The sequence below is a fragment of the Electrona antarctica genome (assembly GCF_951216825.1).
Source record: "Electrona antarctica genome assembly, chromosome: 5".
NCBI classification, from domain to species: domain Eukaryota; kingdom Metazoa; phylum Chordata; class Actinopteri; order Myctophiformes; family Myctophidae; genus Electrona; species Electrona antarctica.
In genome coordinates, this window is record NC_136810.1 from 6,122,542 (window position 1) to 6,143,746 (window position 21,205).

At 42.4% G+C, this 21,205-nt stretch overlaps 2 protein-coding genes across 2 annotated transcripts; both read right to left on the reverse strand.

The window, feature by feature from the left end:
- Positions 1-332: 332 nt before the first annotated feature.
- On the reverse strand, positions 333-1,648 carry LOC306922770 (galanin receptor 2a). Its single transcript, XM_079500592.1, has one exon. It carries the CDS (start codon positions 1,196-1,198, stop codon positions 425-427), a length of 774 nt encoding a protein of 257 aa, XP_079356718.1. The 5' UTR covers positions 1,199-1,648; the 3' UTR covers positions 333-424.
- Positions 1,649-8,889: 7,241 nt separating this feature from the next.
- On the reverse strand, positions 8,890-10,773 carry pthlhb (parathyroid hormone-like hormone b). The gene is made up of 4 exons (XM_079500589.1): positions 10,554-10,773; positions 10,131-10,222; positions 10,074-10,100; positions 8,890-9,379 (listed from the first exon to the last, which is right to left on the reverse strand). Exons 2-4 carry the CDS (start codon positions 10,205-10,207, stop codon positions 8,941-8,943), a joined length of 543 nt encoding a protein of 180 aa, XP_079356715.1. The 5' UTR covers positions 10,208-10,222; positions 10,554-10,773; the 3' UTR covers positions 8,890-8,940.
- Positions 10,774-21,205: the final 10,432 nt, after the last annotated feature.

Consider the following 21,205-nt stretch of genomic DNA (forward strand, 5'->3'; position numbering starts at 1 on the left):
TTTTTAAAATAGCAGACCTACAAGCTCATAGCGCGCCACACGGTGGCGCACTATGAGCTTGTAGATCTGCTATTTTTCAATAGCTAAATTATAACATAGTGTTCAAAACACCAAAAGGGGTTCCCGCCCAAAATGGGTTAAACCTTAAAACAAATACTGTACACAAACAGTCTCATGAATCAAAAACAAAACACTAAGTATAAGCACATGAACCCTAGAGTTTAATAATAGGCAAACATTCGCTGAAAATAACCGATATACAAGCTCACTATGCGTGTTGTGAGCTAATGATGATGTGCTATATTTGGCGAAGCAATTTGGTGTATTGAGAAACGGGGAGATGGGGCCAAGTACAGTATAGATAGACCCCTGGGGGACACCGGTCATCAACATCAGTGGCTGAAACACCAGTGCTGTAGCCACTCTAGCAGCTGTCTGATGTGATGCTGATGACCTGAGGGTGCACCCTGTGCCTGTTCCAGTAGCAGAGCCACGCTGCCCTCCTGTGGCGGCAGCGCTTAGACAGCAGCACATAGAGCACTGGGTTGACACAGGGGTGCAGGTACTGGAGCACCGTGCACACAAAGTAGAACATCTCCCACGCCTGGCCGTGGCGGTACAGCCCCAGGTACACGCACAGCTCCAGCACGTAGCCGGGCAGCCAGCAGACGGAGAAGGTGGCCGCGGCCAGGAACACCATGACCGACGCGCGGCGCGTGTTCCTGGCACTGGCCACTGACATCACGGGGCTCTTGTGGAGGAAGAGTGCCAGGCGTATGTAGTTGAAGGCGATCACCAGCATGGGGACAAAGTAGTACAGTATGAACTGGCTTAAGACCACCTGGTAGTGATGTTCGTGAACGGTGGGGAGGCAGAAGGAGAAGCCGGCCAGGCTTGGGCCCATGCTCTCTTTAGTGGCAAAGATGCGCAGTGGAAGGCTAATGAAAAAGCTGAGGGCCCAAACCAGGACAAACATGAGAATAACCAGGTCCATGGTGGGCGGTTGGTATGGGTTGGTGATTATCATGGCACGTGTCATTGAGACGGCGCACAGGGAGTAGGTGCTGGCTGCCAAGCTGAAGGCCAGGAGGAACTGGTAGATCTTGCAGGAGGTGTCCCCCAGGGGCCAGGAGTGACTTATGGCGGAGTGCAGGGTGAGCGGGATGAGGAGGAGGGTGAGGAAGTCGGCCAGGGCCATGCTGAGCAGTAGGACGTCTAGGCGGTTCTTGCGAAGGGTGTTGTACTTGGCGAACAGTGAGAAGACCAGTATGTTTGCACAGAACCCGATGCCCAGGATCACCCCGCAGGTGCAAGCGAAGATCAGCCCGTATGTGTTGGGAACAGCCTGTGTGACACCCCCCAAACATCACATGTTCACATCAGCACATTAGTACAAGAAATCTATGGAAAATACAGGGTCAACCTCAATCTAATTGTAAAAAAAACAAACTCAGCTGATTTTGCATCTTCAATATATCCTGAATAACAGAAAAGAAGTTGCCTGGAATTGTCTGAGGGGAAAGTGTTGAAAATGGCCTGTACAGTATGGCCACCATTGACATCCTATTATAAGGCAATATTTTCTAAATTTCCTTATGCTTTAAGTAGCATGTGACATATCAAACTAGGGGGTTTTCATGATGCTGAAGCCATTCTAAGCATTAGTTTTGCACACTAGTTTTGCAGTTTTGCACTCATTGGGCTAGATTTTGCCATAGCAACTTGCTCAAATGTGATGATGTCAGCACATTTGAGCAAGTTGCTATGGCAAAAAAAAAACTTTCCCCTCAGACAATTCCAGGCAACTTCTTTTCTGTTATTCAGGATATATTGAAAATGCAAAATCAGCTGAGTTTGCAATTAGATTGAGGTCAAATTACATTATTACTGGACTACATGTTCTTGACCCGTCTTTGTGTAATAGAAGATTTTTGGATATTTTCAGTGGCATCTTCTTGAACAATAAAAGATACACTGCCATATTAAAGCAACATTTCGATCACACACAAGTTACAACCTTCTTCAGGCCTCATACGTACCTCATGTGTAACCCAAACGTAATAAAGTGGCAGTGGCAGTGTGTAGGATTATATTTTATTTTTGTTTCACTTACACACCGAATCCGGGTTTGTGAAAGTCTTGTATCAATAGTGGCATTTTCCTAAAAGAAACTTGAAGCGTTTTGTACAATACTTTGTCATAGGTTTGTCATAACAATACTTTGTCATAACAGGGGCTGTGAACATTGCAACCTGCAACTGATAGACTGTCAAGCTGCAAATCTGTTAAAAGTTGCAGTCCCTATAGAGCGTCGCAGTATCCCAATGCATTTTTCCCATAGACATTTCAAACAGTATTTATTTAAAGACCTTTTAAGCGTCGTACGAAGCCAACTCGAGTCGTGACAAATCATGACAACAAACACAATATTTTGGACCAAACAAATAATTACAAAGAAGAAAAACAACAAAAAAAGTGTTGTAACCTGCCGTTTTTTCCCACTTTCTAATTCTTTGTTTGGCCCAAAACATTGTGTTTATTGTCATGATTTGTCACGACAAGAGTTGGCTTTGTTCGCGGCGTAAACGTCTTTAAATAAATACTTTCTGAAATGTCTATGAGGAAAATGAACGGAGAATCATTTACTGGGCCCTGGTAGGGGGCGGGACTGCGACGCTCAATAGGTTTTATATCTCTCCCGATGGAGAGGTCATTTCAACGTCTGAACCACAATAAAGATGGCAGCGCATCTAGAATTGTCTGCTTCAAATGACTAGATTGTCATTGTGGACTAGTAGGTGTCCTACCCAACACTGGGGTATTTCAAAGCCTTAGTTATTGTATTAATTAACAAACTGCATATCTGTTCAAAACCTGAAAGGTTTCAGTAATCTAAAAGTCACATCAGAAACTTCCCTCTTTGCCAGAAAAGACATTTTCAAACCACACATCATATTCCAGTCAGATTTAATAGTAGTCTTTAAAAGGCACTTCCTTAATTTGAACATACTCACCATGGTCTTTCTTCACTGAAGTATCTTCACGCTCGTTCATTCTCTTTGAATGGTGTGCAATCTCTGCAATCTCATCCTACAAACTTGTCCAGAGAATTGTCTTGTGTCGTGTGTGAGCAGGTCTTAGCCCTCTCGGGATTCATTAGCAGTGTGATAAATGCTAAATGTGGTGGTGGAGAAAGCCAAGGCAAACATCACCTGGGTCAGATTTATTCCGGTTGGCTAGGTTTTAAAGAGATAGCACCTCTGCCCTGTGGCTGAGATGTGTAAAACCCCATCATTTGTGACGCCCCTTCCCCCTTTTCAAGTGTTAGTGATTGCTTCTTGTGTTTAACTTGTGATATACATATCGCAAGTTAACCCATTTTGGGCGGGAACCCCTGTTGGTGTTTAAAGCATTATGTTATACTTCAGCTATTGAAAAATAGCAGGCCTACAAGCTCATAGCGCGGCACCGAGTGCCGCGCTACGAGCTTGTAGACCTGCTATTTTTGAAAAGTCGTGAAAATGTGGCGCAAATCTTTGAATGTATATTCTTTCAGAGCGAACATTTTTAACTCAATGCCTCTGGGATGGAGGTCCCTGGAACAGCATATTTTCAAATGGGGGGCCAATTACATATAATGTTTGGGGTCGTTGACATGAATTATTGAGCACCACTGACAGAAAACTGTCAGTATTTTAGAAGTCATGTTTTTAATTTTCGACGTCCGGTCAAAATGGGTTAAACACAAGAAGCAATACAATTATACATTATGATACACATTGTGCTTTGTTTCTTTCTGCTTGGTGTCACACCTACCTCATGGAGTTGGACTGCGACTATGTTGAGAGCTGGGAGACGTTTTCACAGACCTGTTACTGAGACTTCTCATACTGAAATGGGACTGAAACGTCTCCTTTGCTGCAGATATGGCGTGCATAGATACAGTAGATCTATCTGTACTGTATGAACAATCGGCATCTTTAACCACCATAAAAATGACTATTCCATTGATTGCATTCTCCACTTTGTCCCCTTCTCTGTGAGTTATTAACCCATTTTGGGCGGGAGCCCCTTTTGGTGTTTTAAGCATTATGTTATGCTTTAGCTATTGAAAAATAGCAGATCTACAAGCTTGTACGTCTGCTATTTTTGAAAAATTGTGAAAATGTGCCTGAAATCTTTGAATATATGTTGTTACAGAGCAAGTTTTTAACTCAAATCTTTGCTTCTGGGGGGTCCCTGGAACAACATATTTTCAGATGGGGGGGTCGGCGGCCAAATACATATAATTCTGGGGGTCCTTGAGATTAAATATTGAGCACCACTGACACATAGAAACATGGGTTTTTCAGAAAACTGTCATTTTGTAGAATCGTTCCCAGGCCAAAAGGGGTTAATGTCTCTCCCCATTGTTCCATTGATTTCCTTGGTGTGAGCGGTAGGCCTTTATCTGGCTGTTACACAGTGTTTATGACATCATGCCTGACTAATGGCCTACGCTGGCGCTCTTAGTGCAGGATATAGAGCTGCCACTGATGCATTTGCTCTCTCGTTCCTCCCTCCATTACCATGTTGTCTATACGCTTCAGTCAGTGGCTGTCAGGAACGCCACGTTCTCAAGTGCAACATCAACAACCAATTTATCTTTTTGAGTTCAAACCTTTTGTAACCACATGAACCCTATAGCGTCCCTATGACCCATGTAGGCTGGAATTCAATATTGACTGGTCCAATTTGAATCTTGGGTGTAATCCCCCCCCCACCTGCATTTTTTATTTATTCATTAAATACATTATAATTCAAATGACCATAAAACAACAGTAACACACACACACCCAGCCTTTACTACCATCACCATGAAGGGCCTTGCAAAGGTGAAACGAGGATCACAGGCGTTGTTGCCTGGATCAACACAGGTCTCCTCCAGGTCTGTTGAAGAGGGTCTGGATCAACACAGGTCTCCTCCAGGTCTGTTGAAGAGGGTCTGGATCAACACAGGTCTCCTCCAGGTCTGTTGAAGAGGGTCTGGATCAACACAGGTCTCCTCCAGGTCTGTTGAAGAGGGTCTGGATCAACACAGGTCTCCTCCAGGTCTGTTGAAGAGGGTCTGGATCAACACAGGTCTCCTCCAGGTCTGTTGAAGAGGGTCTGGATCAACACAGGTCTCCTCCAGGTCTGTTGAAGAGGGTCTGAATCAACACAGGTCTCCTCCAGGTCTGTTGAAGAGGTGCGCAACAAAGCAAGCGTAAAAAAAAGCTAAACAGAATCCAGGGCAGGCGTGTGCACATAACGAGCACACGCGCAACAAATTCACGGGACCGCGCTCACGTAAATATGCTTGCGTTGTCGCACCGTGACTTCTCCGAACAAAAACGCAGGTCTCATTGAAAATGAACTATAGACACGTTTTATTGCTCCCCGTTTGCAAGGCCAAGTGCAAAGTGTATATAGGGTTTAAGTGGTCAATTAGACTATGAGAATATTTTTAGAATATAGATAGACCTTTATTGAACCCATGAGGGAAATCCAGCTCTTATAGCAGTACTGCATGTATATTGTATCTTCTCCTTTTTTTCCCACATTGATGGACAAGGACCCAGTAATAGGTTTATACCGGTAGGTCCCCTCACGTATTAGGAGGGCAGTAAGAGTCTCCAGAAACAAGGACAGGTGTTTTTATCTAAATGAGAAAAAGAGGTTGTGCATCAGCAATGGTTTTCAGTGGAGTGCCAACCCCAAATCCAGTATACATCAAAAAGTAGGAATTTAAAAAACTCCAAAAAGGTAATTTTTGGATGTGCTACCATTTTGGAGTTTTTAAATTCCTACTTTTTGAGGTGTTTTTATCTATCATGGTTAAATGGAGTTTGAAGTTACAATGGGGTTTGTATAGGAAGGGGCGTGTCTGATAAATTAATATTGATCTAAATACTGAATCAAGCAACATAAACACTGTCTGGGGTGTTCCCAAAAGCCTGAGTGGATGTTAAAATGACCCCAAACATGTGTGAAAGTGAAATATCCCTTTATTATGTACGTATCTCGGTCAAATATGTTTCTCATGTTTTTGTACGTCTTGTTTACAGAGTGTTTACGAGACGAAGACACATTTAGACTGCTATACCTGTATGCTACATAGCTACATAGTTTGGATTGTTACATAGTTTGGATTGTTACATAGTTTAGATTGCTACATAATTTAGATTGCTAGGTTGTGGCAAATGTTTGCTGTCCTCGGCCAACCTGATACTGACTGACTGTATGGCTTTGTAAACAAAGACACCGCAAATCAAGTTGTTTCTAATGGCTACAGTTTTAATTTGGTATTATTTGTAAACGTACATTAATTATGCCCTCAGTGAAACGTACATTATGCCCTCAGTACATTATGCCCTCAGTACATTATGCCCTCAGTGAAACGTACATTATGCCCTCAGTACATTATGCCCTCAGTACATTATGCCCTCAGTACATTATGCCCTCAGTGCAAGCGATGAACATGAAATGAGACGAAAGGTTCTCCAACTAGGGCTTAAAGGACCACTTCACCAGTTTTCAACCTATCTTCATATAATTGGTCCTCATTAATGTCCATGATAAAATACCACCAGTGACATCATCAATGGGGAATCCGAGCTAATAGAAACTGCAGGCTTTCTATCCCAATTTTTTAAATCTTGTTTAAAAAGATCTGCCTAATGATGTCACTGGTGGACAGGTTTCTGAACTGCCCACAGCCCTCCTATGAGACAGAACGGGGCGGCGGCGTTGGCTCAGGGGTAGAGTGGCTGGATGGCAACCACAAGGTTGCCAGTTCGAACCCGGGCTCCCCCAGAGTTAGTGTCGAAGTGTCCTTGAGCAAGACACTGAACCCCTAATTGCTCCCGATGTGCTGGTTGGTGCCTTGCATGGTTTCTTCCGCCATCGGTGTATGAATGTGTGTGTGAATGGGTGAATGTAATGCACAATCTATGTAAAGCGCCTTGGATAAAGGTGCTATATAAATGCACCATTTACCATTTACAGAACGAGTAGAAGACATTTGTGGTATTTTATCATGAACATTAGTGAGGACCAATTATATGAAAATAGGTTGAAAAGTGCTGAAGTGGTCCTTTTAATTCTATGAAAAAGAAACCATTTATGTTCGAAGAAGAGTAGGTTTGATGGAACACACTTAAGTTATAAAAGAAAAAAATAATAAAATGCCGGAAAGGAAAGTATCATCAGCATTTAATTGAAAATCAACCACAAGAGAACATGTACAGGATATAACTAAAGTGCATTATGGTCATTATTTAGTCAGCAGCACCATGATACATTCACACACACAAATAAATACACACTATAAAATGAAATAAATTATGGCAGAACAGTTCTATAGATGTATTCAGTGAACAGTTCAGAACAATTGTATATCCACAACAGTCAATACAAGAGGAGCCCTTTAAAGGGACGTTTAGAAGCTTTAGAACACTTTCCTGGGGGTCTTTATGTGTGTAATATGTGGTTTTAGATATTTTAGATTTTACCAGTGAGCCCGGTGTCTCTGATGTCATGGACACTGGGCTCACTTCCTTCCTGGACTACAATTCCCATAATTCTTTGGTGCACTGCTCCTCCTTGTGGATAGGGAGAGGGCTGTCTACTGAGACATGTAGTCCAAGGACTGTCTAAAGAGGACGGGACGCGAAGACCGTACGGGCAACGCCATGTTGCTCCATGGAAGGAAAGAAACATGCGCAGTTGATACCAAGGAAGCTGAACGCGGAAGTGTTGGCTGCATATAGCCCATTGCGCATGTTTCTTTCCGTCCATGGAGCAACATGGCGTCGCCCGTACGACGCCATGTTGTCTTCGCGTCTCGTCCTTCTTAGACAGTCCTTGATGTAGTCCAGGAAGGAAGTGAGCCCAGTGTCCATGACATCAGAGACACCGGGCTCACTACTACAATCTAAAATATCTAAAACCACATATTACACACACAAAGACCCCCAGGAAAGTGTTCTAAAGCTTCTAAATGTCATTAACATGTATTTTTTTCCTCAAAGGGTGAAGTGTCCCTTTAAGTAGCATACCACCTCTTGTGAAATTACACGATGTACAGATAATAAATATTTTAAGTCTGTGCACTCTATGCATACACATGATGCACACACTCGGTAAGAGATTTAAAACCATTATGGCGTTGTTTTTTTAAGTAAATCCAAGATTACAAAGGCTTATTGATTGCCCAAATAAATATGGATTTAAAACTAGCTTACCAGCACATTGATACTTCATGAAACACCAGGATGTATGCAATTGTATTAAAGCACAAAATTATCAACATGTCAGATTATACAGTAATCATACAAGCAAAGCCCTATGGCCATAATATGAATTGACTGATCAGGCCATGGATTAAAGGAGAATTCCATACTAAAAAGCTTTCTTACCTTTCTTTGTAGTTGTTACGTCCCCACCAAAGAGGTCCAGGTGTTATTTTGTGCAAAAGCTCCTTATTGGCTATTTCCCCTACCATAAGCCCTAAATGAATTGCATTGAATTGAATAGGAATTGAATGGGGCTATGGGGTGTTGTGCTGATTCACTTATTTCCATCGCTCAAAATTATTATTTTTTTGGTATATATCCTCTCTTCATAATGTAAATAATATCCCAAGCGGCACACTTTACTACTTATTTCGATGGAAATAAGCGAATTAGCACAACACCCCATAGCCCCATTCCATTCAATGCAATTCATTGAGGGCTTATGGTAGGGGAAATAGCCAATAAGGAGTTTTTGCACAAAAAAACACCTGGACCTCTTTGGTGGGGACGTAACGACTACAAAGAAAGGCAAGAAAGGTAAGAAAGCCTTCTAGCATGGAATTCTCCTTTAAGTCTCTTAGACTTCAGTCAGTGTCTCTTGTTTAGGGCGCCACCCAACAGTCATTCAGAACCTGTCAACCAGGGTATACTGCGTCCTTTGTGACTCCTTTGTCGTGACTGATCGTGCCCTTCTCCTCTTCTTCTCCGTCTCCCTCCGCCGGCCTAACCTCACCTTATTCTTTTTCCTTTTGGTCGCCACTTTCAGTGGCTGGTCCTTATAGGCCAGTGCCTTGTTGGTCTCCTGGGGCAGGTTCGCCCCCCCCTCCTCCCTGTCCAGCCTAAACCTGAGGAGGGGGAGGTTTTTGGTGCCACCTGGGGGCTTCTGCCGCACGGCGCCCCCGGGGCTCAAGTTATGGCCATTGACTCTGGTCAGAAGGGGCGGGGCTCGCTCGTCGGCCGTGTGCACCTCTTCCAATAGCTTCTGGAGCCACATGTGACGCTTGAACTCCTGCAGGGAGCGCCCCTTATCGTGCATCAGCTGGGCATGGCTCACTGACCTTTTCCTGCCAGGGTGGAGCAGAAACGTTATGGGTTATTATGTTGTCGTATAATCCTGTGAAGATGAAAAGCTATCCACGTTCTACAAAGGCCTCATTTTGGTAACAAGACCCTTTGACACACTATATCCCTGGAAAAGGATATTCTTATTCTCAACAGGACAACCTAGTTAAATATATGGATTATATATTGTCGTTTCTCATTAGGTTGTTTTTCATAGGCCTTTATTGTGATTTCACATGACACCAGCTGCAGTGAAAAGTTCTGTCTCAAAAACTATTTTAGAGGTGTTGGCTACAGAAATTCAAGGTCAGGTTCCAGGACACCTCAGTACAGTAGATGGCAGCATAAACAACATTTGTGAGAGCTATTAGTAGCTTAGACGCATGACCCTGCAACGCAAACGTTTAACACCCACTCATTTGTGTCCCTCAACTTTTATGTGTGCCATAAAACCGTTTGGACTTGCTCATGTCAATACTGTTATCTATATTTATAAGTTCTAGTTGCTCATCTGTGCAATGTTATACAACCTATGAATCAAAATTACTTTACAGTAATCACACAGTCAAATCTCAAATCCTCTGTGTTAATTTAACTGAGAGATAATGTACAAATGTACTATGTATGAAAGAGAATAACCAAGCTTCATAATGTTTTAGAAAAGGTGCTCTGGGGTTAAAAATGAAAGGCACTCACATTCTGTTACTCAGTGCATCAACTGACCTCCCATACAGAGACACGGGAGAGACTGACCTCCCATACAGAGACACGGGAGAGCACAGCAAGAACACAGCGAGGCTCCACTGATGGAGCATGCCTATTGAACACATCCTGGAGCCAAAGATCTGCAAACATAGAAGAACCATACTTCAGTTCTAACATCCATTTCAGTGCCAAGAACCCAATAACTTTGTAATGCTACCCATTTATGAATCAAGACCTTGCTTTAGAAGGAAATAAGTTTGTGATAATCTGCAATTTACTGGATTTAAATCACTTGCAGCCTAATGTAGTCGGCCAGTAAATCACATTACTATTCCTAAAAAACTAATCTCAGTTCTCCCACTGTGTTGATAGGACTATATGAATGAAAAGAAAACAGGGATTTAAAGACACTTTATATTATGCATTTGCTAGTCCCACAATAAAAATGCCAATTAGAAACAGTTGACTTACATGCGTTGACTCCTTAAAAATGAGAGAGAATCCACAAAATGTTCAGTCCACAAAATCCCTAAGAGTAGATCCCTTTGCAAATGTAATGCATATAAAATAATAATAAAAAATAAATGACACGGGCGGCAACAATATGGCAAATTTAAAAACTATCCAAATCCATTGGTGTGATAGCAGTCAGGGCAGCTAGGGGAAACCCCCGGTGAGTCTGCTCCATTCAGTTGCCTCCCAACAGTGTGTGTGGAGCTATTTATTTCTCCCCAACGTCCCAATGAAAAGGGAGTTGAGGAGATAAAGATAGAAAGAGCAGCAACAGCCCATGGGCTAGCTACAGTGCTTCCACACCAATTGGCCCCTGGGATAGAGTCTCAGGAAGAAGGATACTGAGGCATCATTCCTTGCAGCTCTTGCATGGGAGGGAGTTGATGTGTCTGGCTTGCCTAGAAGTCTCGCACTGTGAGACAAACCTGTGTTTGTCTGAGTGAGGCAGAGCGAGAGAGAGAGAAAGTGGAACTCCTCTTTGGGTGAAGATGCAGGCACTCGCTAAGCCCCTGCCCATTAAGTCTGATCCTACCACCCACCACCAAACCCGAACACACACCTGGTCCTGCAGTGACAGATTTTTTTTTAAATATATATACACATTAAGTGCTAGTATAACTTTTTAAGCATAATTTAATATACATGACCAGTAAGACACCCTGAGGGCGAGAACGCTGAAACAACAGAGCTTCTTAATACGGCACAGTTGAGAAGCAGGAGTTAAACTATCAATCTGGTGTCAGTTTTGACCAGCTCCATATATTCAGATCTAGTATGTCAAACCATGTATGGATATCCAGGGTTTGATGAGTTCAGTGTCGTGATCTTCATATATGGAGATCCAGGTGATGATAGTCAGCTCCACATATGGAGATCCATGTGTTGTACCAACTTGGTTCATTTGCAAGTCTGAGTCACGTCGCGGCAACCACAGTTGAACTGACAACCATATATGGAGATCTAAGGGTCTCCATGATGAGGTGTGACCATATATGGGGGTGTGATGTCACGAGGCGTCATGTCACAAGGTATGACCATATATGGAAGCGTGATGTCATGATGCGCGAACATATATGGAGGAGTGATGTCACGAGGCGTCATGTCACAATGCATGAACATATATGGAGGCATGGGTGACGCAAAGAACTAACGGGAAATGCAGGTTTTCATAGTAAATGCGACCTACGGTCTCAAGTATAGCTATTCGTTACTGCATTTTTAAGTGCTCAGAATAGACGGACACGTTTCAATAAATTTTTAAAGCAAATATAGCTATTCTACAAGCTCACCAGGTAGATCAGCTATTTTTTGCTATTTACACATTTAGTGAAAATTTGTTTTCACTAAATGTGTAAATAGCAAAAAATAGCTGATTGAAAACTTTGACACATTTAGAATATGGAAATGTGACATTATAAAACATGAGACAAAAGATGTATTTATCTGACCAATAGGATGGATAAAACATATCCCCACCGGCCATAAAATGAATGACCAGGGGGTGATATCAAAAGCAGAAGCATCCCCCCAACCCCCCCCCCCCCCCCCACACACACACACACACACACACACACACACACACACACCACCACCAGCAGCAAACCACCACTGCCGACAGGTGTGTGTGTGTGTGTGTGTGTGTGTGTGTGTGTGCACCAGTGGATGCAGTGACAGGGTACCACCAAGCCCAGGCTACATAAGGGGCGGATAGGGGTTCTCCAAGGTAAACAGCTGGGCCTCACCACTTTCCCAGGGGAAAATGACCATAACCTCAGAAAAAACCAAGCCACAGGCTCTGCTGCAGACCATTCAATTCAATTCCACTCTGCCTCAGCAAACCAGCTCACCACTGAATGGTTACAGTGGGCTTTGAGGTATCTCCTGTACTCCGCTAATAACTGTGGCAGTTATTATGCATCGACCCCGAGCTAGTCTATGATCCTTGGATAAATAAATTAAACTTTGGCATGTGCTGGTTACAATATTGGGGCATTAATCCATTTTGGGCGGGAACCCCTTTTGGTGTAAGCATTATGTTATGCTTTAGCTATTGAAAAATAGCAGATCTACAAGCTCATAGCGCGCCACCGAGTGGCGCGCTACGAGCTTGTAGGTCTGCTATTTTTGAAAAATCGAAGAACCACTGACATAGAAACATAGCTTTTTCAGAAAACTGTCAGGATTTAGAAGACATTTATAGAATCGTTCCCAGGTCAAAATGGGTTAAATTGAATCACTAAACAAAAGACAACTTTTTTTTTTATCCAGCATAATTTTGCATCTTTTGTCGATGCATTTAGGGCTACGCTGTAATCACACATAACCGCAGCATGGCTACACCACTGGAGCTTGTATATGTTGTGTGTCCAACATAGAAGACATATCCAACATATCCTTTTTGTGCGTAATCGTTTATTATTAATATTTATAGCTACGCAAAGGAAATGTATTGAGAAATATCATCCTTTTTAAGTCTTAACAGTTTAGCCTACTACATTTATGATACATTTGGCATTTGGACCTTTGATATATCAGCGATGAGCTATGCCATGACATTTTATAAAACACGTGTTCACATGTGTGAAGTTCTCAAATGGCACATCTGTAAGAGCCGAAGTATAGGTTTATAGTGGTTAATGTATGTTTTGTAATAATCAAAATCTACAAAGTAACTAATGGGTCCGAGGTTCGAATCCCGGCTCCTCCTGTCTAAATGTCGAAGTGTCCTTGGGCAAGACACTGAACCCTAGGCCCTTTCTGAAACCAGTCCCTTGACTTGAAGTGCTCTCGGGAGGTTCCCTCGTCAGGAAGTTCCCCTCCAGCTGAATCAAGTTCCCTTGATTAGGGTGCTGGTTATAAAAAACTGTTTGGAAATACACTCGCCCTCCTTGTGCAGAGACAGGAAACAGACACCATTCGTTGCCATGGTTACCATCATGCAATTGTGTTACCTGTTATTTTGTTTGTACAGTTATATTGCATTGCATCGTGTATGTTTGTGTGACATGTGGATTTCATTAATATGGAAAAAGGAAATACAGCGTGACTGTCAAAAATGACATGTCATATACATCCATGGTGTTTATAAATCATTGTGTTAAAAGTTGTTTTGTTTGTGTGGTTTCATTTATAGTTTTTCACGGTGGGGTAAATAAAGAGCCCTTGTGAACATCAGTTGGAGCGTTGTCTATTCTGCATCAGATGAAGATTGTTTAGGAGCAGTTTATTTATCATTTATTTGTGGTGGTACTTACATTTGTAGGTCGCGGTTTCCATGCTGACAGAGAGCAGGGCTGCACAAGGCAATCGAGTCTAGATCGGCACAGACTCGCTCTTGAGGGCTTTATAAGCCACTTCCACTCAAGGCTGCTTGGTTTCGGACGACACTTAATATGGCGCAGCCTCGCGTGAACGCGCATATCGAGGGCAAGTGTGTAGGGCGATTGGCGAGGAGCTGGTTTCAGAAAGGGGGCTACACTGCCTCCAATGAGTGTGAGCTTGCCACCATTGATGTGTGTATGTGGGAAGTGAGGACGCTGGCGTCGACTGTTCGCCGCTTCACCTCTCAATGTATGAATGAATGAACCATTGTAAAGCGCTTTGAGCACTTGGAAAAGCGCTATAAAAATGCAATTCATTATTACTGTAATTGTTGTGTAGTAAAAGTACAATATTTGCCTCTGAGATGTAGTTGCCACTGTAAATGTACACAGTGAAGTTTGTCCTCTGCATTTACTAACTACCTGTATTAGGAGGAGTGGGAGCAGGGACACATCGACACTGGGCAGGCTGGGCCACGAACCAGCAATGCTCAAATAAAATGTTATGTTATTGAAAGAGTCACACAGTCATAACATTTTGCCCACAACATTACTGTAGTCCATTAGTAGTATGGTAAGGTCAGAGCGGGCACAAGCCCTGCCCACAACATTACTGTAGTCCATTAGTAGTATGGTAAGGTCAGCGGGCACAACATTACTGTAGTCCATTAGTAGTATGGTAAGGTCAGCGGGCACAACATTACTGTAGTCCATTAGTAGTATGGTAAGGTCAGCGGGCACAACATTACTGTAGTACATTAGTAGTATGGTAAGGTCAGAGGTCAGAGAGGGCACAAGCCCTGTCAGATTAATGTCATAAACCTTTTTGGGACCATACGCTGGACAGACAACACTGCCCTAATTTCCTATGAAGAACAAAAAAACATCGCATGGAAGTGAGCGGTGCAACTGTACCGTGTGGGGGTCCCCGCAACATCCAGACCCCCAGGAACGCGCCCAGGGGGGCGGCCCTGTTCCGGCGAGCCGCCCCACGTCCGAAATGGTCGAGAAATGACAGAGTTACCGTGTTGGGGTCCCCGCAACATCCAGACCCCCAGGAACGTGCCTAGGGGCCGGCCCGGTTCCGGCGAGCCTTATAATGAATTGCATTTTTATAGCGCTTTTCCAAGTGCTCAAAGCGCTTTACAATGGTTCATTCATTCATACATTGGGAGGTGAAGCGGCGAACAGTCGACGCCAGCGTCCTCACTTCACACACCAATGGTGGCAAGCTCACACCGACCGACTCATTGGAGGCAATGTAGGGTCCAGTGTCTTGCCCAAGGACACTTCGACATGTGGACCTTCCCGCGTCGAGAAATGACGGAGTTATCGTGTCCGTGCTGGGACGCGTACGGGGTCTCTCAACATCATATCCCTCACTCAGGTGACCCAGCCGGGGTGATCAAGTCCCGACTTACGTCCCAGTAGCTACCCACGATCAGTCCCATTAGGGAAAAACCAGGGCCACACAGTCCGCCACTCCTGAACTACTCTGCCGGGACTGGGAGGTCTGGCGCGTGGAAGGACTAGGCTCTATGACTAGGTATACTGGCTTGCAAAGTGTTAAATGTATTGGAAGAATAATATCTAAAACTTCAATAGTAAATTGTAGTGGTAAAGTGCGTTACAAGAATGTACATTTTGTTATACATTTTCCCCCATTCTAGGCAGCCTCCTTTATTCCCTCTACACAAAATCTCTTTGTCAAAAATAGCTGATCTACAAGCTTAGCAACCTATTGTGAGCTTGTAGATCTTCTATTTTTGGCTGAAAGTTCACCCCTGTGGTTAATAAAATTATGTTATTTCTTTTCTTTGAATACTTATGTTGTGTTGATCACCAGAAACAGTTGAGACTAAACTGTGGAGCCAGTGTGACAAATTACTTAATAGAGCACTCACAATTTTACAAGCAGTCATGATTCAGTTCAACAAGTGGTCTTGAAGGCCGGGGTTGGGAGTTTGGGACCAGTACCCCCGCACCCCCTGCTGTCTCCCAAATTAAGCTTTTTCTTTTCCAACCGGTCTGCCCCAAACGTCTAACGTCTAACACTACCATTCTGTAGGAAAACAAATACCTCATTTGATTCCATTCTGTAAAGACGTTACCTGCAAAAAATATGAAAAAATCCCATTTCCTGGCAGACAGCAACACAGAATGTGAGCCAGGAAAGCTGCTTTTGATTCCTGCTAAATTGCACTCTCAACACAGAACAGTATTGCTGTCCATTTTTCATACTTTTCCCATTGCACCTAATTGACATTCGCACACCGAGGACACATCGGCCCTCAGCTCCCCTCTTTCACTTGTCTCTTCCAAGTCAGGCCATATTTATTAATGCTAAATCTAGTCTAGATACCCCTCAAATTGTCACAGTTAAGCAGAAACCTTGTATCTCCATATTCCATGTTTCTTGTTTTAATGAATGCTCTATTCATTTACTTTGTGAGCGTGTAGCTCTGCGTGGGCTGCGGTGGCTCAGGGGTAGAGTGGCCGGATAGGAACCGCAAGGTTGCTAGTTTGAACCCGGGCTCCCCCAGAGTTAGTGTCAAAGTGTCCTTGAGCAAGACACTGAACCCCAAATTGCTCCTGATGTGCAGGTTGGTGCCTTGCATGGTTTCCGCTGCCATCGGTGTATGAATGGGTGAATGTAATGCACTATTTTTTTTAATCTAAAAACGTTTTCCTTTACTTTTGCAAAGTCGGTCTGTGAATTTATGTTTAACCAATGAAAAGTATTAACAAGAACTTGTGACTAAATAATAACTGCACTATGGATCAATGGAACATATTACTTTTTTACAATTCCTGAAAAGTGACAGTTTTGGACATACAAGGTTTCTCTACCCGACGTATGTATATAATATGTATATATATTTAAAAAAATATATATATACACACACACATATACTTTATTATTCTTAGCATAAATTAAAAAAAACCTCCATATTTACCTACGACCCATAAAATCTGCCCCGTGGCCCAAACACTGCTCTACACCCACACTGAGTAGGTCATTGTCACACTTTGAAAATGTCAGCATTCACAAGGCATTTTTCTTACTCTGCAGCTCGCCACCCCTCTAAAACTATCGTGGCTTTGAGTAATATTTTAAATGATACTGTAGTGGAAATGAAATGGCCATACAGTGAAAGCATACATGTTCAAAAACATGTCTCCATAGATTGCCTTTGTAAGTGTTTTCTGTTGAACATACATGACCTACAGAAAGAAACCTATAAAAAGCTCAGATGTCATTCATAACCATGTCTGTACTGTAGCATTTGCTGTGAAGAACAAAGGAAAAATAATGATAGTGTCTCTGATAATGGCTCCTTTATTCCATTTTGACCTGAGATCAGATTCTAAAATCCTACATCCTGACAGTTTTCTGAAAAAGCTGTGTTTCTATGTCAGTCGTTCTTCGATTTAAAAAAAATCACACCCGTGTGAACTGAGTGGTGTAAGGTCATATATAGCCTGATCAGCTGTGGTCTGACGTAATGTCTGACGTAATGAAATCACACCCGGGTGAACTGGGTGACTGTAGCAACCATTCTCATTTTGGTATGAACAGACAGACAGACAGACAGACACGTAAACTAACAAAGCCAGTCGTAGGAGTGGTTTACACCACTCAAAAATAGCAGACCTACAAGCTCGGTGGCGTGCTATGAGCTTGTAGATCTGCTATTTTTCAATAGCTAAAGCATAACATAATGCTAACACCAAAAGGGGTTCCCGGCCCAAAATGGGTTAAGGTTGGCCTGTTTCTTCAACTTGTTAACTTTAGGCCATGTAAGCTTTTGGAAAACCTCAGTTGAGAAATGGCTTTTGCAGAGTTATTTTCCTCTTAATGGTTCTTTAACCATGAGTTATAGGCAGCTTGTCTCGGTTCATTTGAGGTATGCCGTATATAATATACCACTGTGGGCACTTGGAACACCGTTCTGATAATCATTCACACCTACCAATCATGGCTGACATCTTTGGAATGCTCTTTATTCCCCCCCTTCTGTTTTTTGCCCTCCATTTCAACCATTTCAACAGGCCCTCCACAGTTCTAAATGCTTTTGGTATAATATACATTAATATTAAATGTTGAAATTGTTTGGTTTCTTTGGGTTCATTGATATCATAAGTTGTCACCAGTTTCGGGTTCTGCTACATTAACACATTTTGGGCGGGAACCCCTTTTGGTGTTTTTAACATTGTTATAATTTAGCTATTGAAAAATAGCAGATCTACAAAAATCGTGAAAATGTGGCGCAAATCATTGAATATATATTTCAGAGCGAACATTTTTAACTAAAGTATTTGCTTCTGGGGGGTCCCTGGAACAACATATTTTGAGATGGGGGTCCATGGCCCAATAGAGATAATTCTGGGGGTCCTTGACATGAAAAAGGTTGAGCACCACTGACATGGAAACATAGGTTTTTCAGAAAAATCTTAGGATTTAGAAGCCTTTTTTTATCGACCTCAGTCAGAAACGTTGCAATAAAAACCAACCTAAGTGAAGACAGTGTGCGGGATTCTCTTTTTTCTACCTATCAGTTTCCTGTTATCCGACGCACCTGTCCTTTGTAGGTGTGCAGAAGGACTTTTTCGTATAGTTATCGACCTCAGTCCAAAATGGGTTAAGTATGGATACTTGATAATGAAGTGAAAGGTCAGAAACTCCCAACAAGATTTGTTTTTGTATGCAGCCAAGAGGATCTGTCAAACCTGAAGGCCGGGCTTGGCATTGCAGTATATGGTGCTCTGCTTCAAAACTCCATCACCATATATACCACTGGCTTTGTATATGCAGTGATTCATTGAATCATAGACTTTCCTCCCACTTATAATTTAGGTATCTATACCTTTTGATTAAAGAATCGATACTATGTGATTGCCAAGACTAATTCTTACATGGATTTTGCGGCAAATTTTACTCGTTTTTTTACTCGTCCTCCCTGCCTATCCTGACTCCTGGTACATGTAGTAGTGCCTGGAAAACAGGCAGGTGCTGAAAGCAGCCTCTTGATGCTTTAAAGGGATATTTCACTTTAAAAAAAACTGTTGGCCTGGGCCATGGCTCAGCGGTCCAGGCACCTTGGCTGGCAATCCAGTCTGGCAGTGTGCCGCGGGTTCGACTCCCGATACCGATGGCCTTTACTGCATGTCTTCCCCCCATCTCTCTCCCCATTTCCTGTCAGCCTACTGTCTGCCCCTCCATAAAAATATAAAATAAAGGCGAAAGCCACAAAAAAAAACATTTAAAAAAAAAACTGTTGGTCATTTTATCATCTACTCAGGCGTATGTGAACACCCCAGACAGTTTCTACTCAGGCTTATGTGAACACCCCAGATAGTTTTGAAGTTGCTGGATTCAGTATTTAAATATTTGATACACATTTTAGCTGTCCCGCCCCCTTCCTATTACAAATCCATTATAACTTCAAACTCCATTTCAATAGATGGATATTAGATTCATCGAAAATACCCGCCCTTGTTTCTTGTGACTGATGATGTCCTTCTAATACGTGAGCGGGCCGTGTTTTTTCATTTACTGTTTTTATTTATTTTTAATAATCTTTCTGGAAAGGCTCCTCCAGTAGGAGTCTGCAAGAGACTAAAAAAATCTATAATTCAAGTTGCACCATTCTGTAAATATTAATCAGTAAAGGGGGGGGCATATATTTCCCCTATAGAGGGTATGCGCGTGACATCATCATCAAACCAGGAAGTTATGCAGGAACGCCTACTGAGTGGCAAAAACTACTTTCTGGCCTTGACAGCCCATACATCCACACAGAAAAGTCTGATTGCATTAAACAACATTAAACGATGTTAAACTCACTTTGCCTGTTGCTTTGCCACTCGATTTGCCACTCGATGTGCCATTCACTTTAAGCATGCGCATACTCTCTATATGCTGTGAAAAAATAATCAGATGGTGACATAGCTAAGAATATCTAAAAGTTGGATGTTGGGTTATAAGCTACATAGACCTCACTTTTCAGATGATAGTCAAAGTCATTTGAATATAACCAAGAGATCAAATAAATTAATTTAGCATTTTGTATAGGCTATGTAACACCTAAAATACAATAGTTTATACTTAGCACTGATCTTTCTTTTTATGTCACCGTTAACAAATAGTTTATAACATAGAAAATTGGTTTCATACAATGTCTACTTTTCCTATTTGGGACTAAATATCTAAATATCCTCCATTGACAACTGTAACAATTCTTTGTTGAAAAAGGTCTGTGATGTTCTTGATAACAAAAATCCCAAATAATGTTTGAACCATGTTTGTGGAGTGGACCCATGTTTATGACTCATTTTATTCCCAAAATGTGGTTCAGTTGATGTTGTCATGCTTAATATTATAGTTTGTTATCATGGTGTGGATGTTACGGCCGATTCATACTCCTATTTTAGAGCCGAATAAAAGTCGGTTCGGCTCTGTAGAGCCTACAATGTGACCTCATTTGAGGTTCGGGGGGACGGGTACCGTCCTAAAGTCGGCTCTCCGGTGCTACTGAAAATGTCTGACGAGCCGAGGCTCTACAGCGCCGAAACAGCGGTAAAATAGGAGTATGAATCGGCCCTTAGTAATGTTTAATATTTAGTTTCTCATCGTGAAAAGCATTAAAAGCACACACGCACGCACACACGCACGCACGCACGCACGCACGCACGCACGCACGCACGCACGCACGCACACACACACGGACAAATTTAGTCAGTATGTCAAAAATGGGTCAATTCTCCACACACCCTGAGAGGCGTACATCCTGAACATTACCTAATGCCTGTTCAGGGTTACCAAAACATGGCCCCCTCTGTCACTCATTGACTTGATCTGAAGTAGTTGCAGAATTTATGGTTTCTGGGTTTTGCTATGTGATATATGGTGATCCACGTAAGGCAATACTTGGAAGCCGATTTCTTATTTACAACGTCAAGTTTTTTTTAATTTTGCCATAAATGTCAAGCTCCCGGAGACAGTGAGTCGGGGAGGTCCTGCAGGGACAAAAGCATGTTGTTCAGACTCAGCCTGGAGCACAGGTACATTAAATAATTATTTTTTTACACGGAAATATCAGCCATTGGATATTTTGCCTGTAATTTCCTTCTTTTTTTCCCTTTTTTTAGTATAAAAGTATTTTTTTTTTACACTCATCTATTGAATGATACTTAAGTAAGTATTTTGCTGTCTTACGATTAAATGGCGAACGCATGTTAGATCACGCCCTAACTGTAATTCAGGCTGGTTCATGGAGCTGAAAAACA

Excerpts from the sequence above, each read along its gene's own strand:
- LOC306922770 (XM_079500592.1), bottom strand. The coding sequence starts at position 1,198 with ATGGCCCTGGCCGACTTCCTCACCCTCCTCCTCATCCCGCTCACCCTG.
- pthlhb (XM_079500589.1), bottom strand. The coding sequence starts at position 10,207 with ATGTGTTCAATAGGCATGCTCCATCAGTGGAGCCTCGCTGTGTTCTTG. Across the intron at positions 10,101-10,130 it reads CCCGTGTCTCTGTATGGGAG|GTCAGTTGATGCACTGAGTA; the intron begins GTCAGTCTCTCC and ends TCTGTATGGGAG. Across the intron at positions 9,380-10,073 it reads GATGCACTGAGTAACAGAAT|GAAAAGGTCAGTGAGCCATG; the intron begins GTGAGTGCCTTT and ends CCACCCTGGCAG.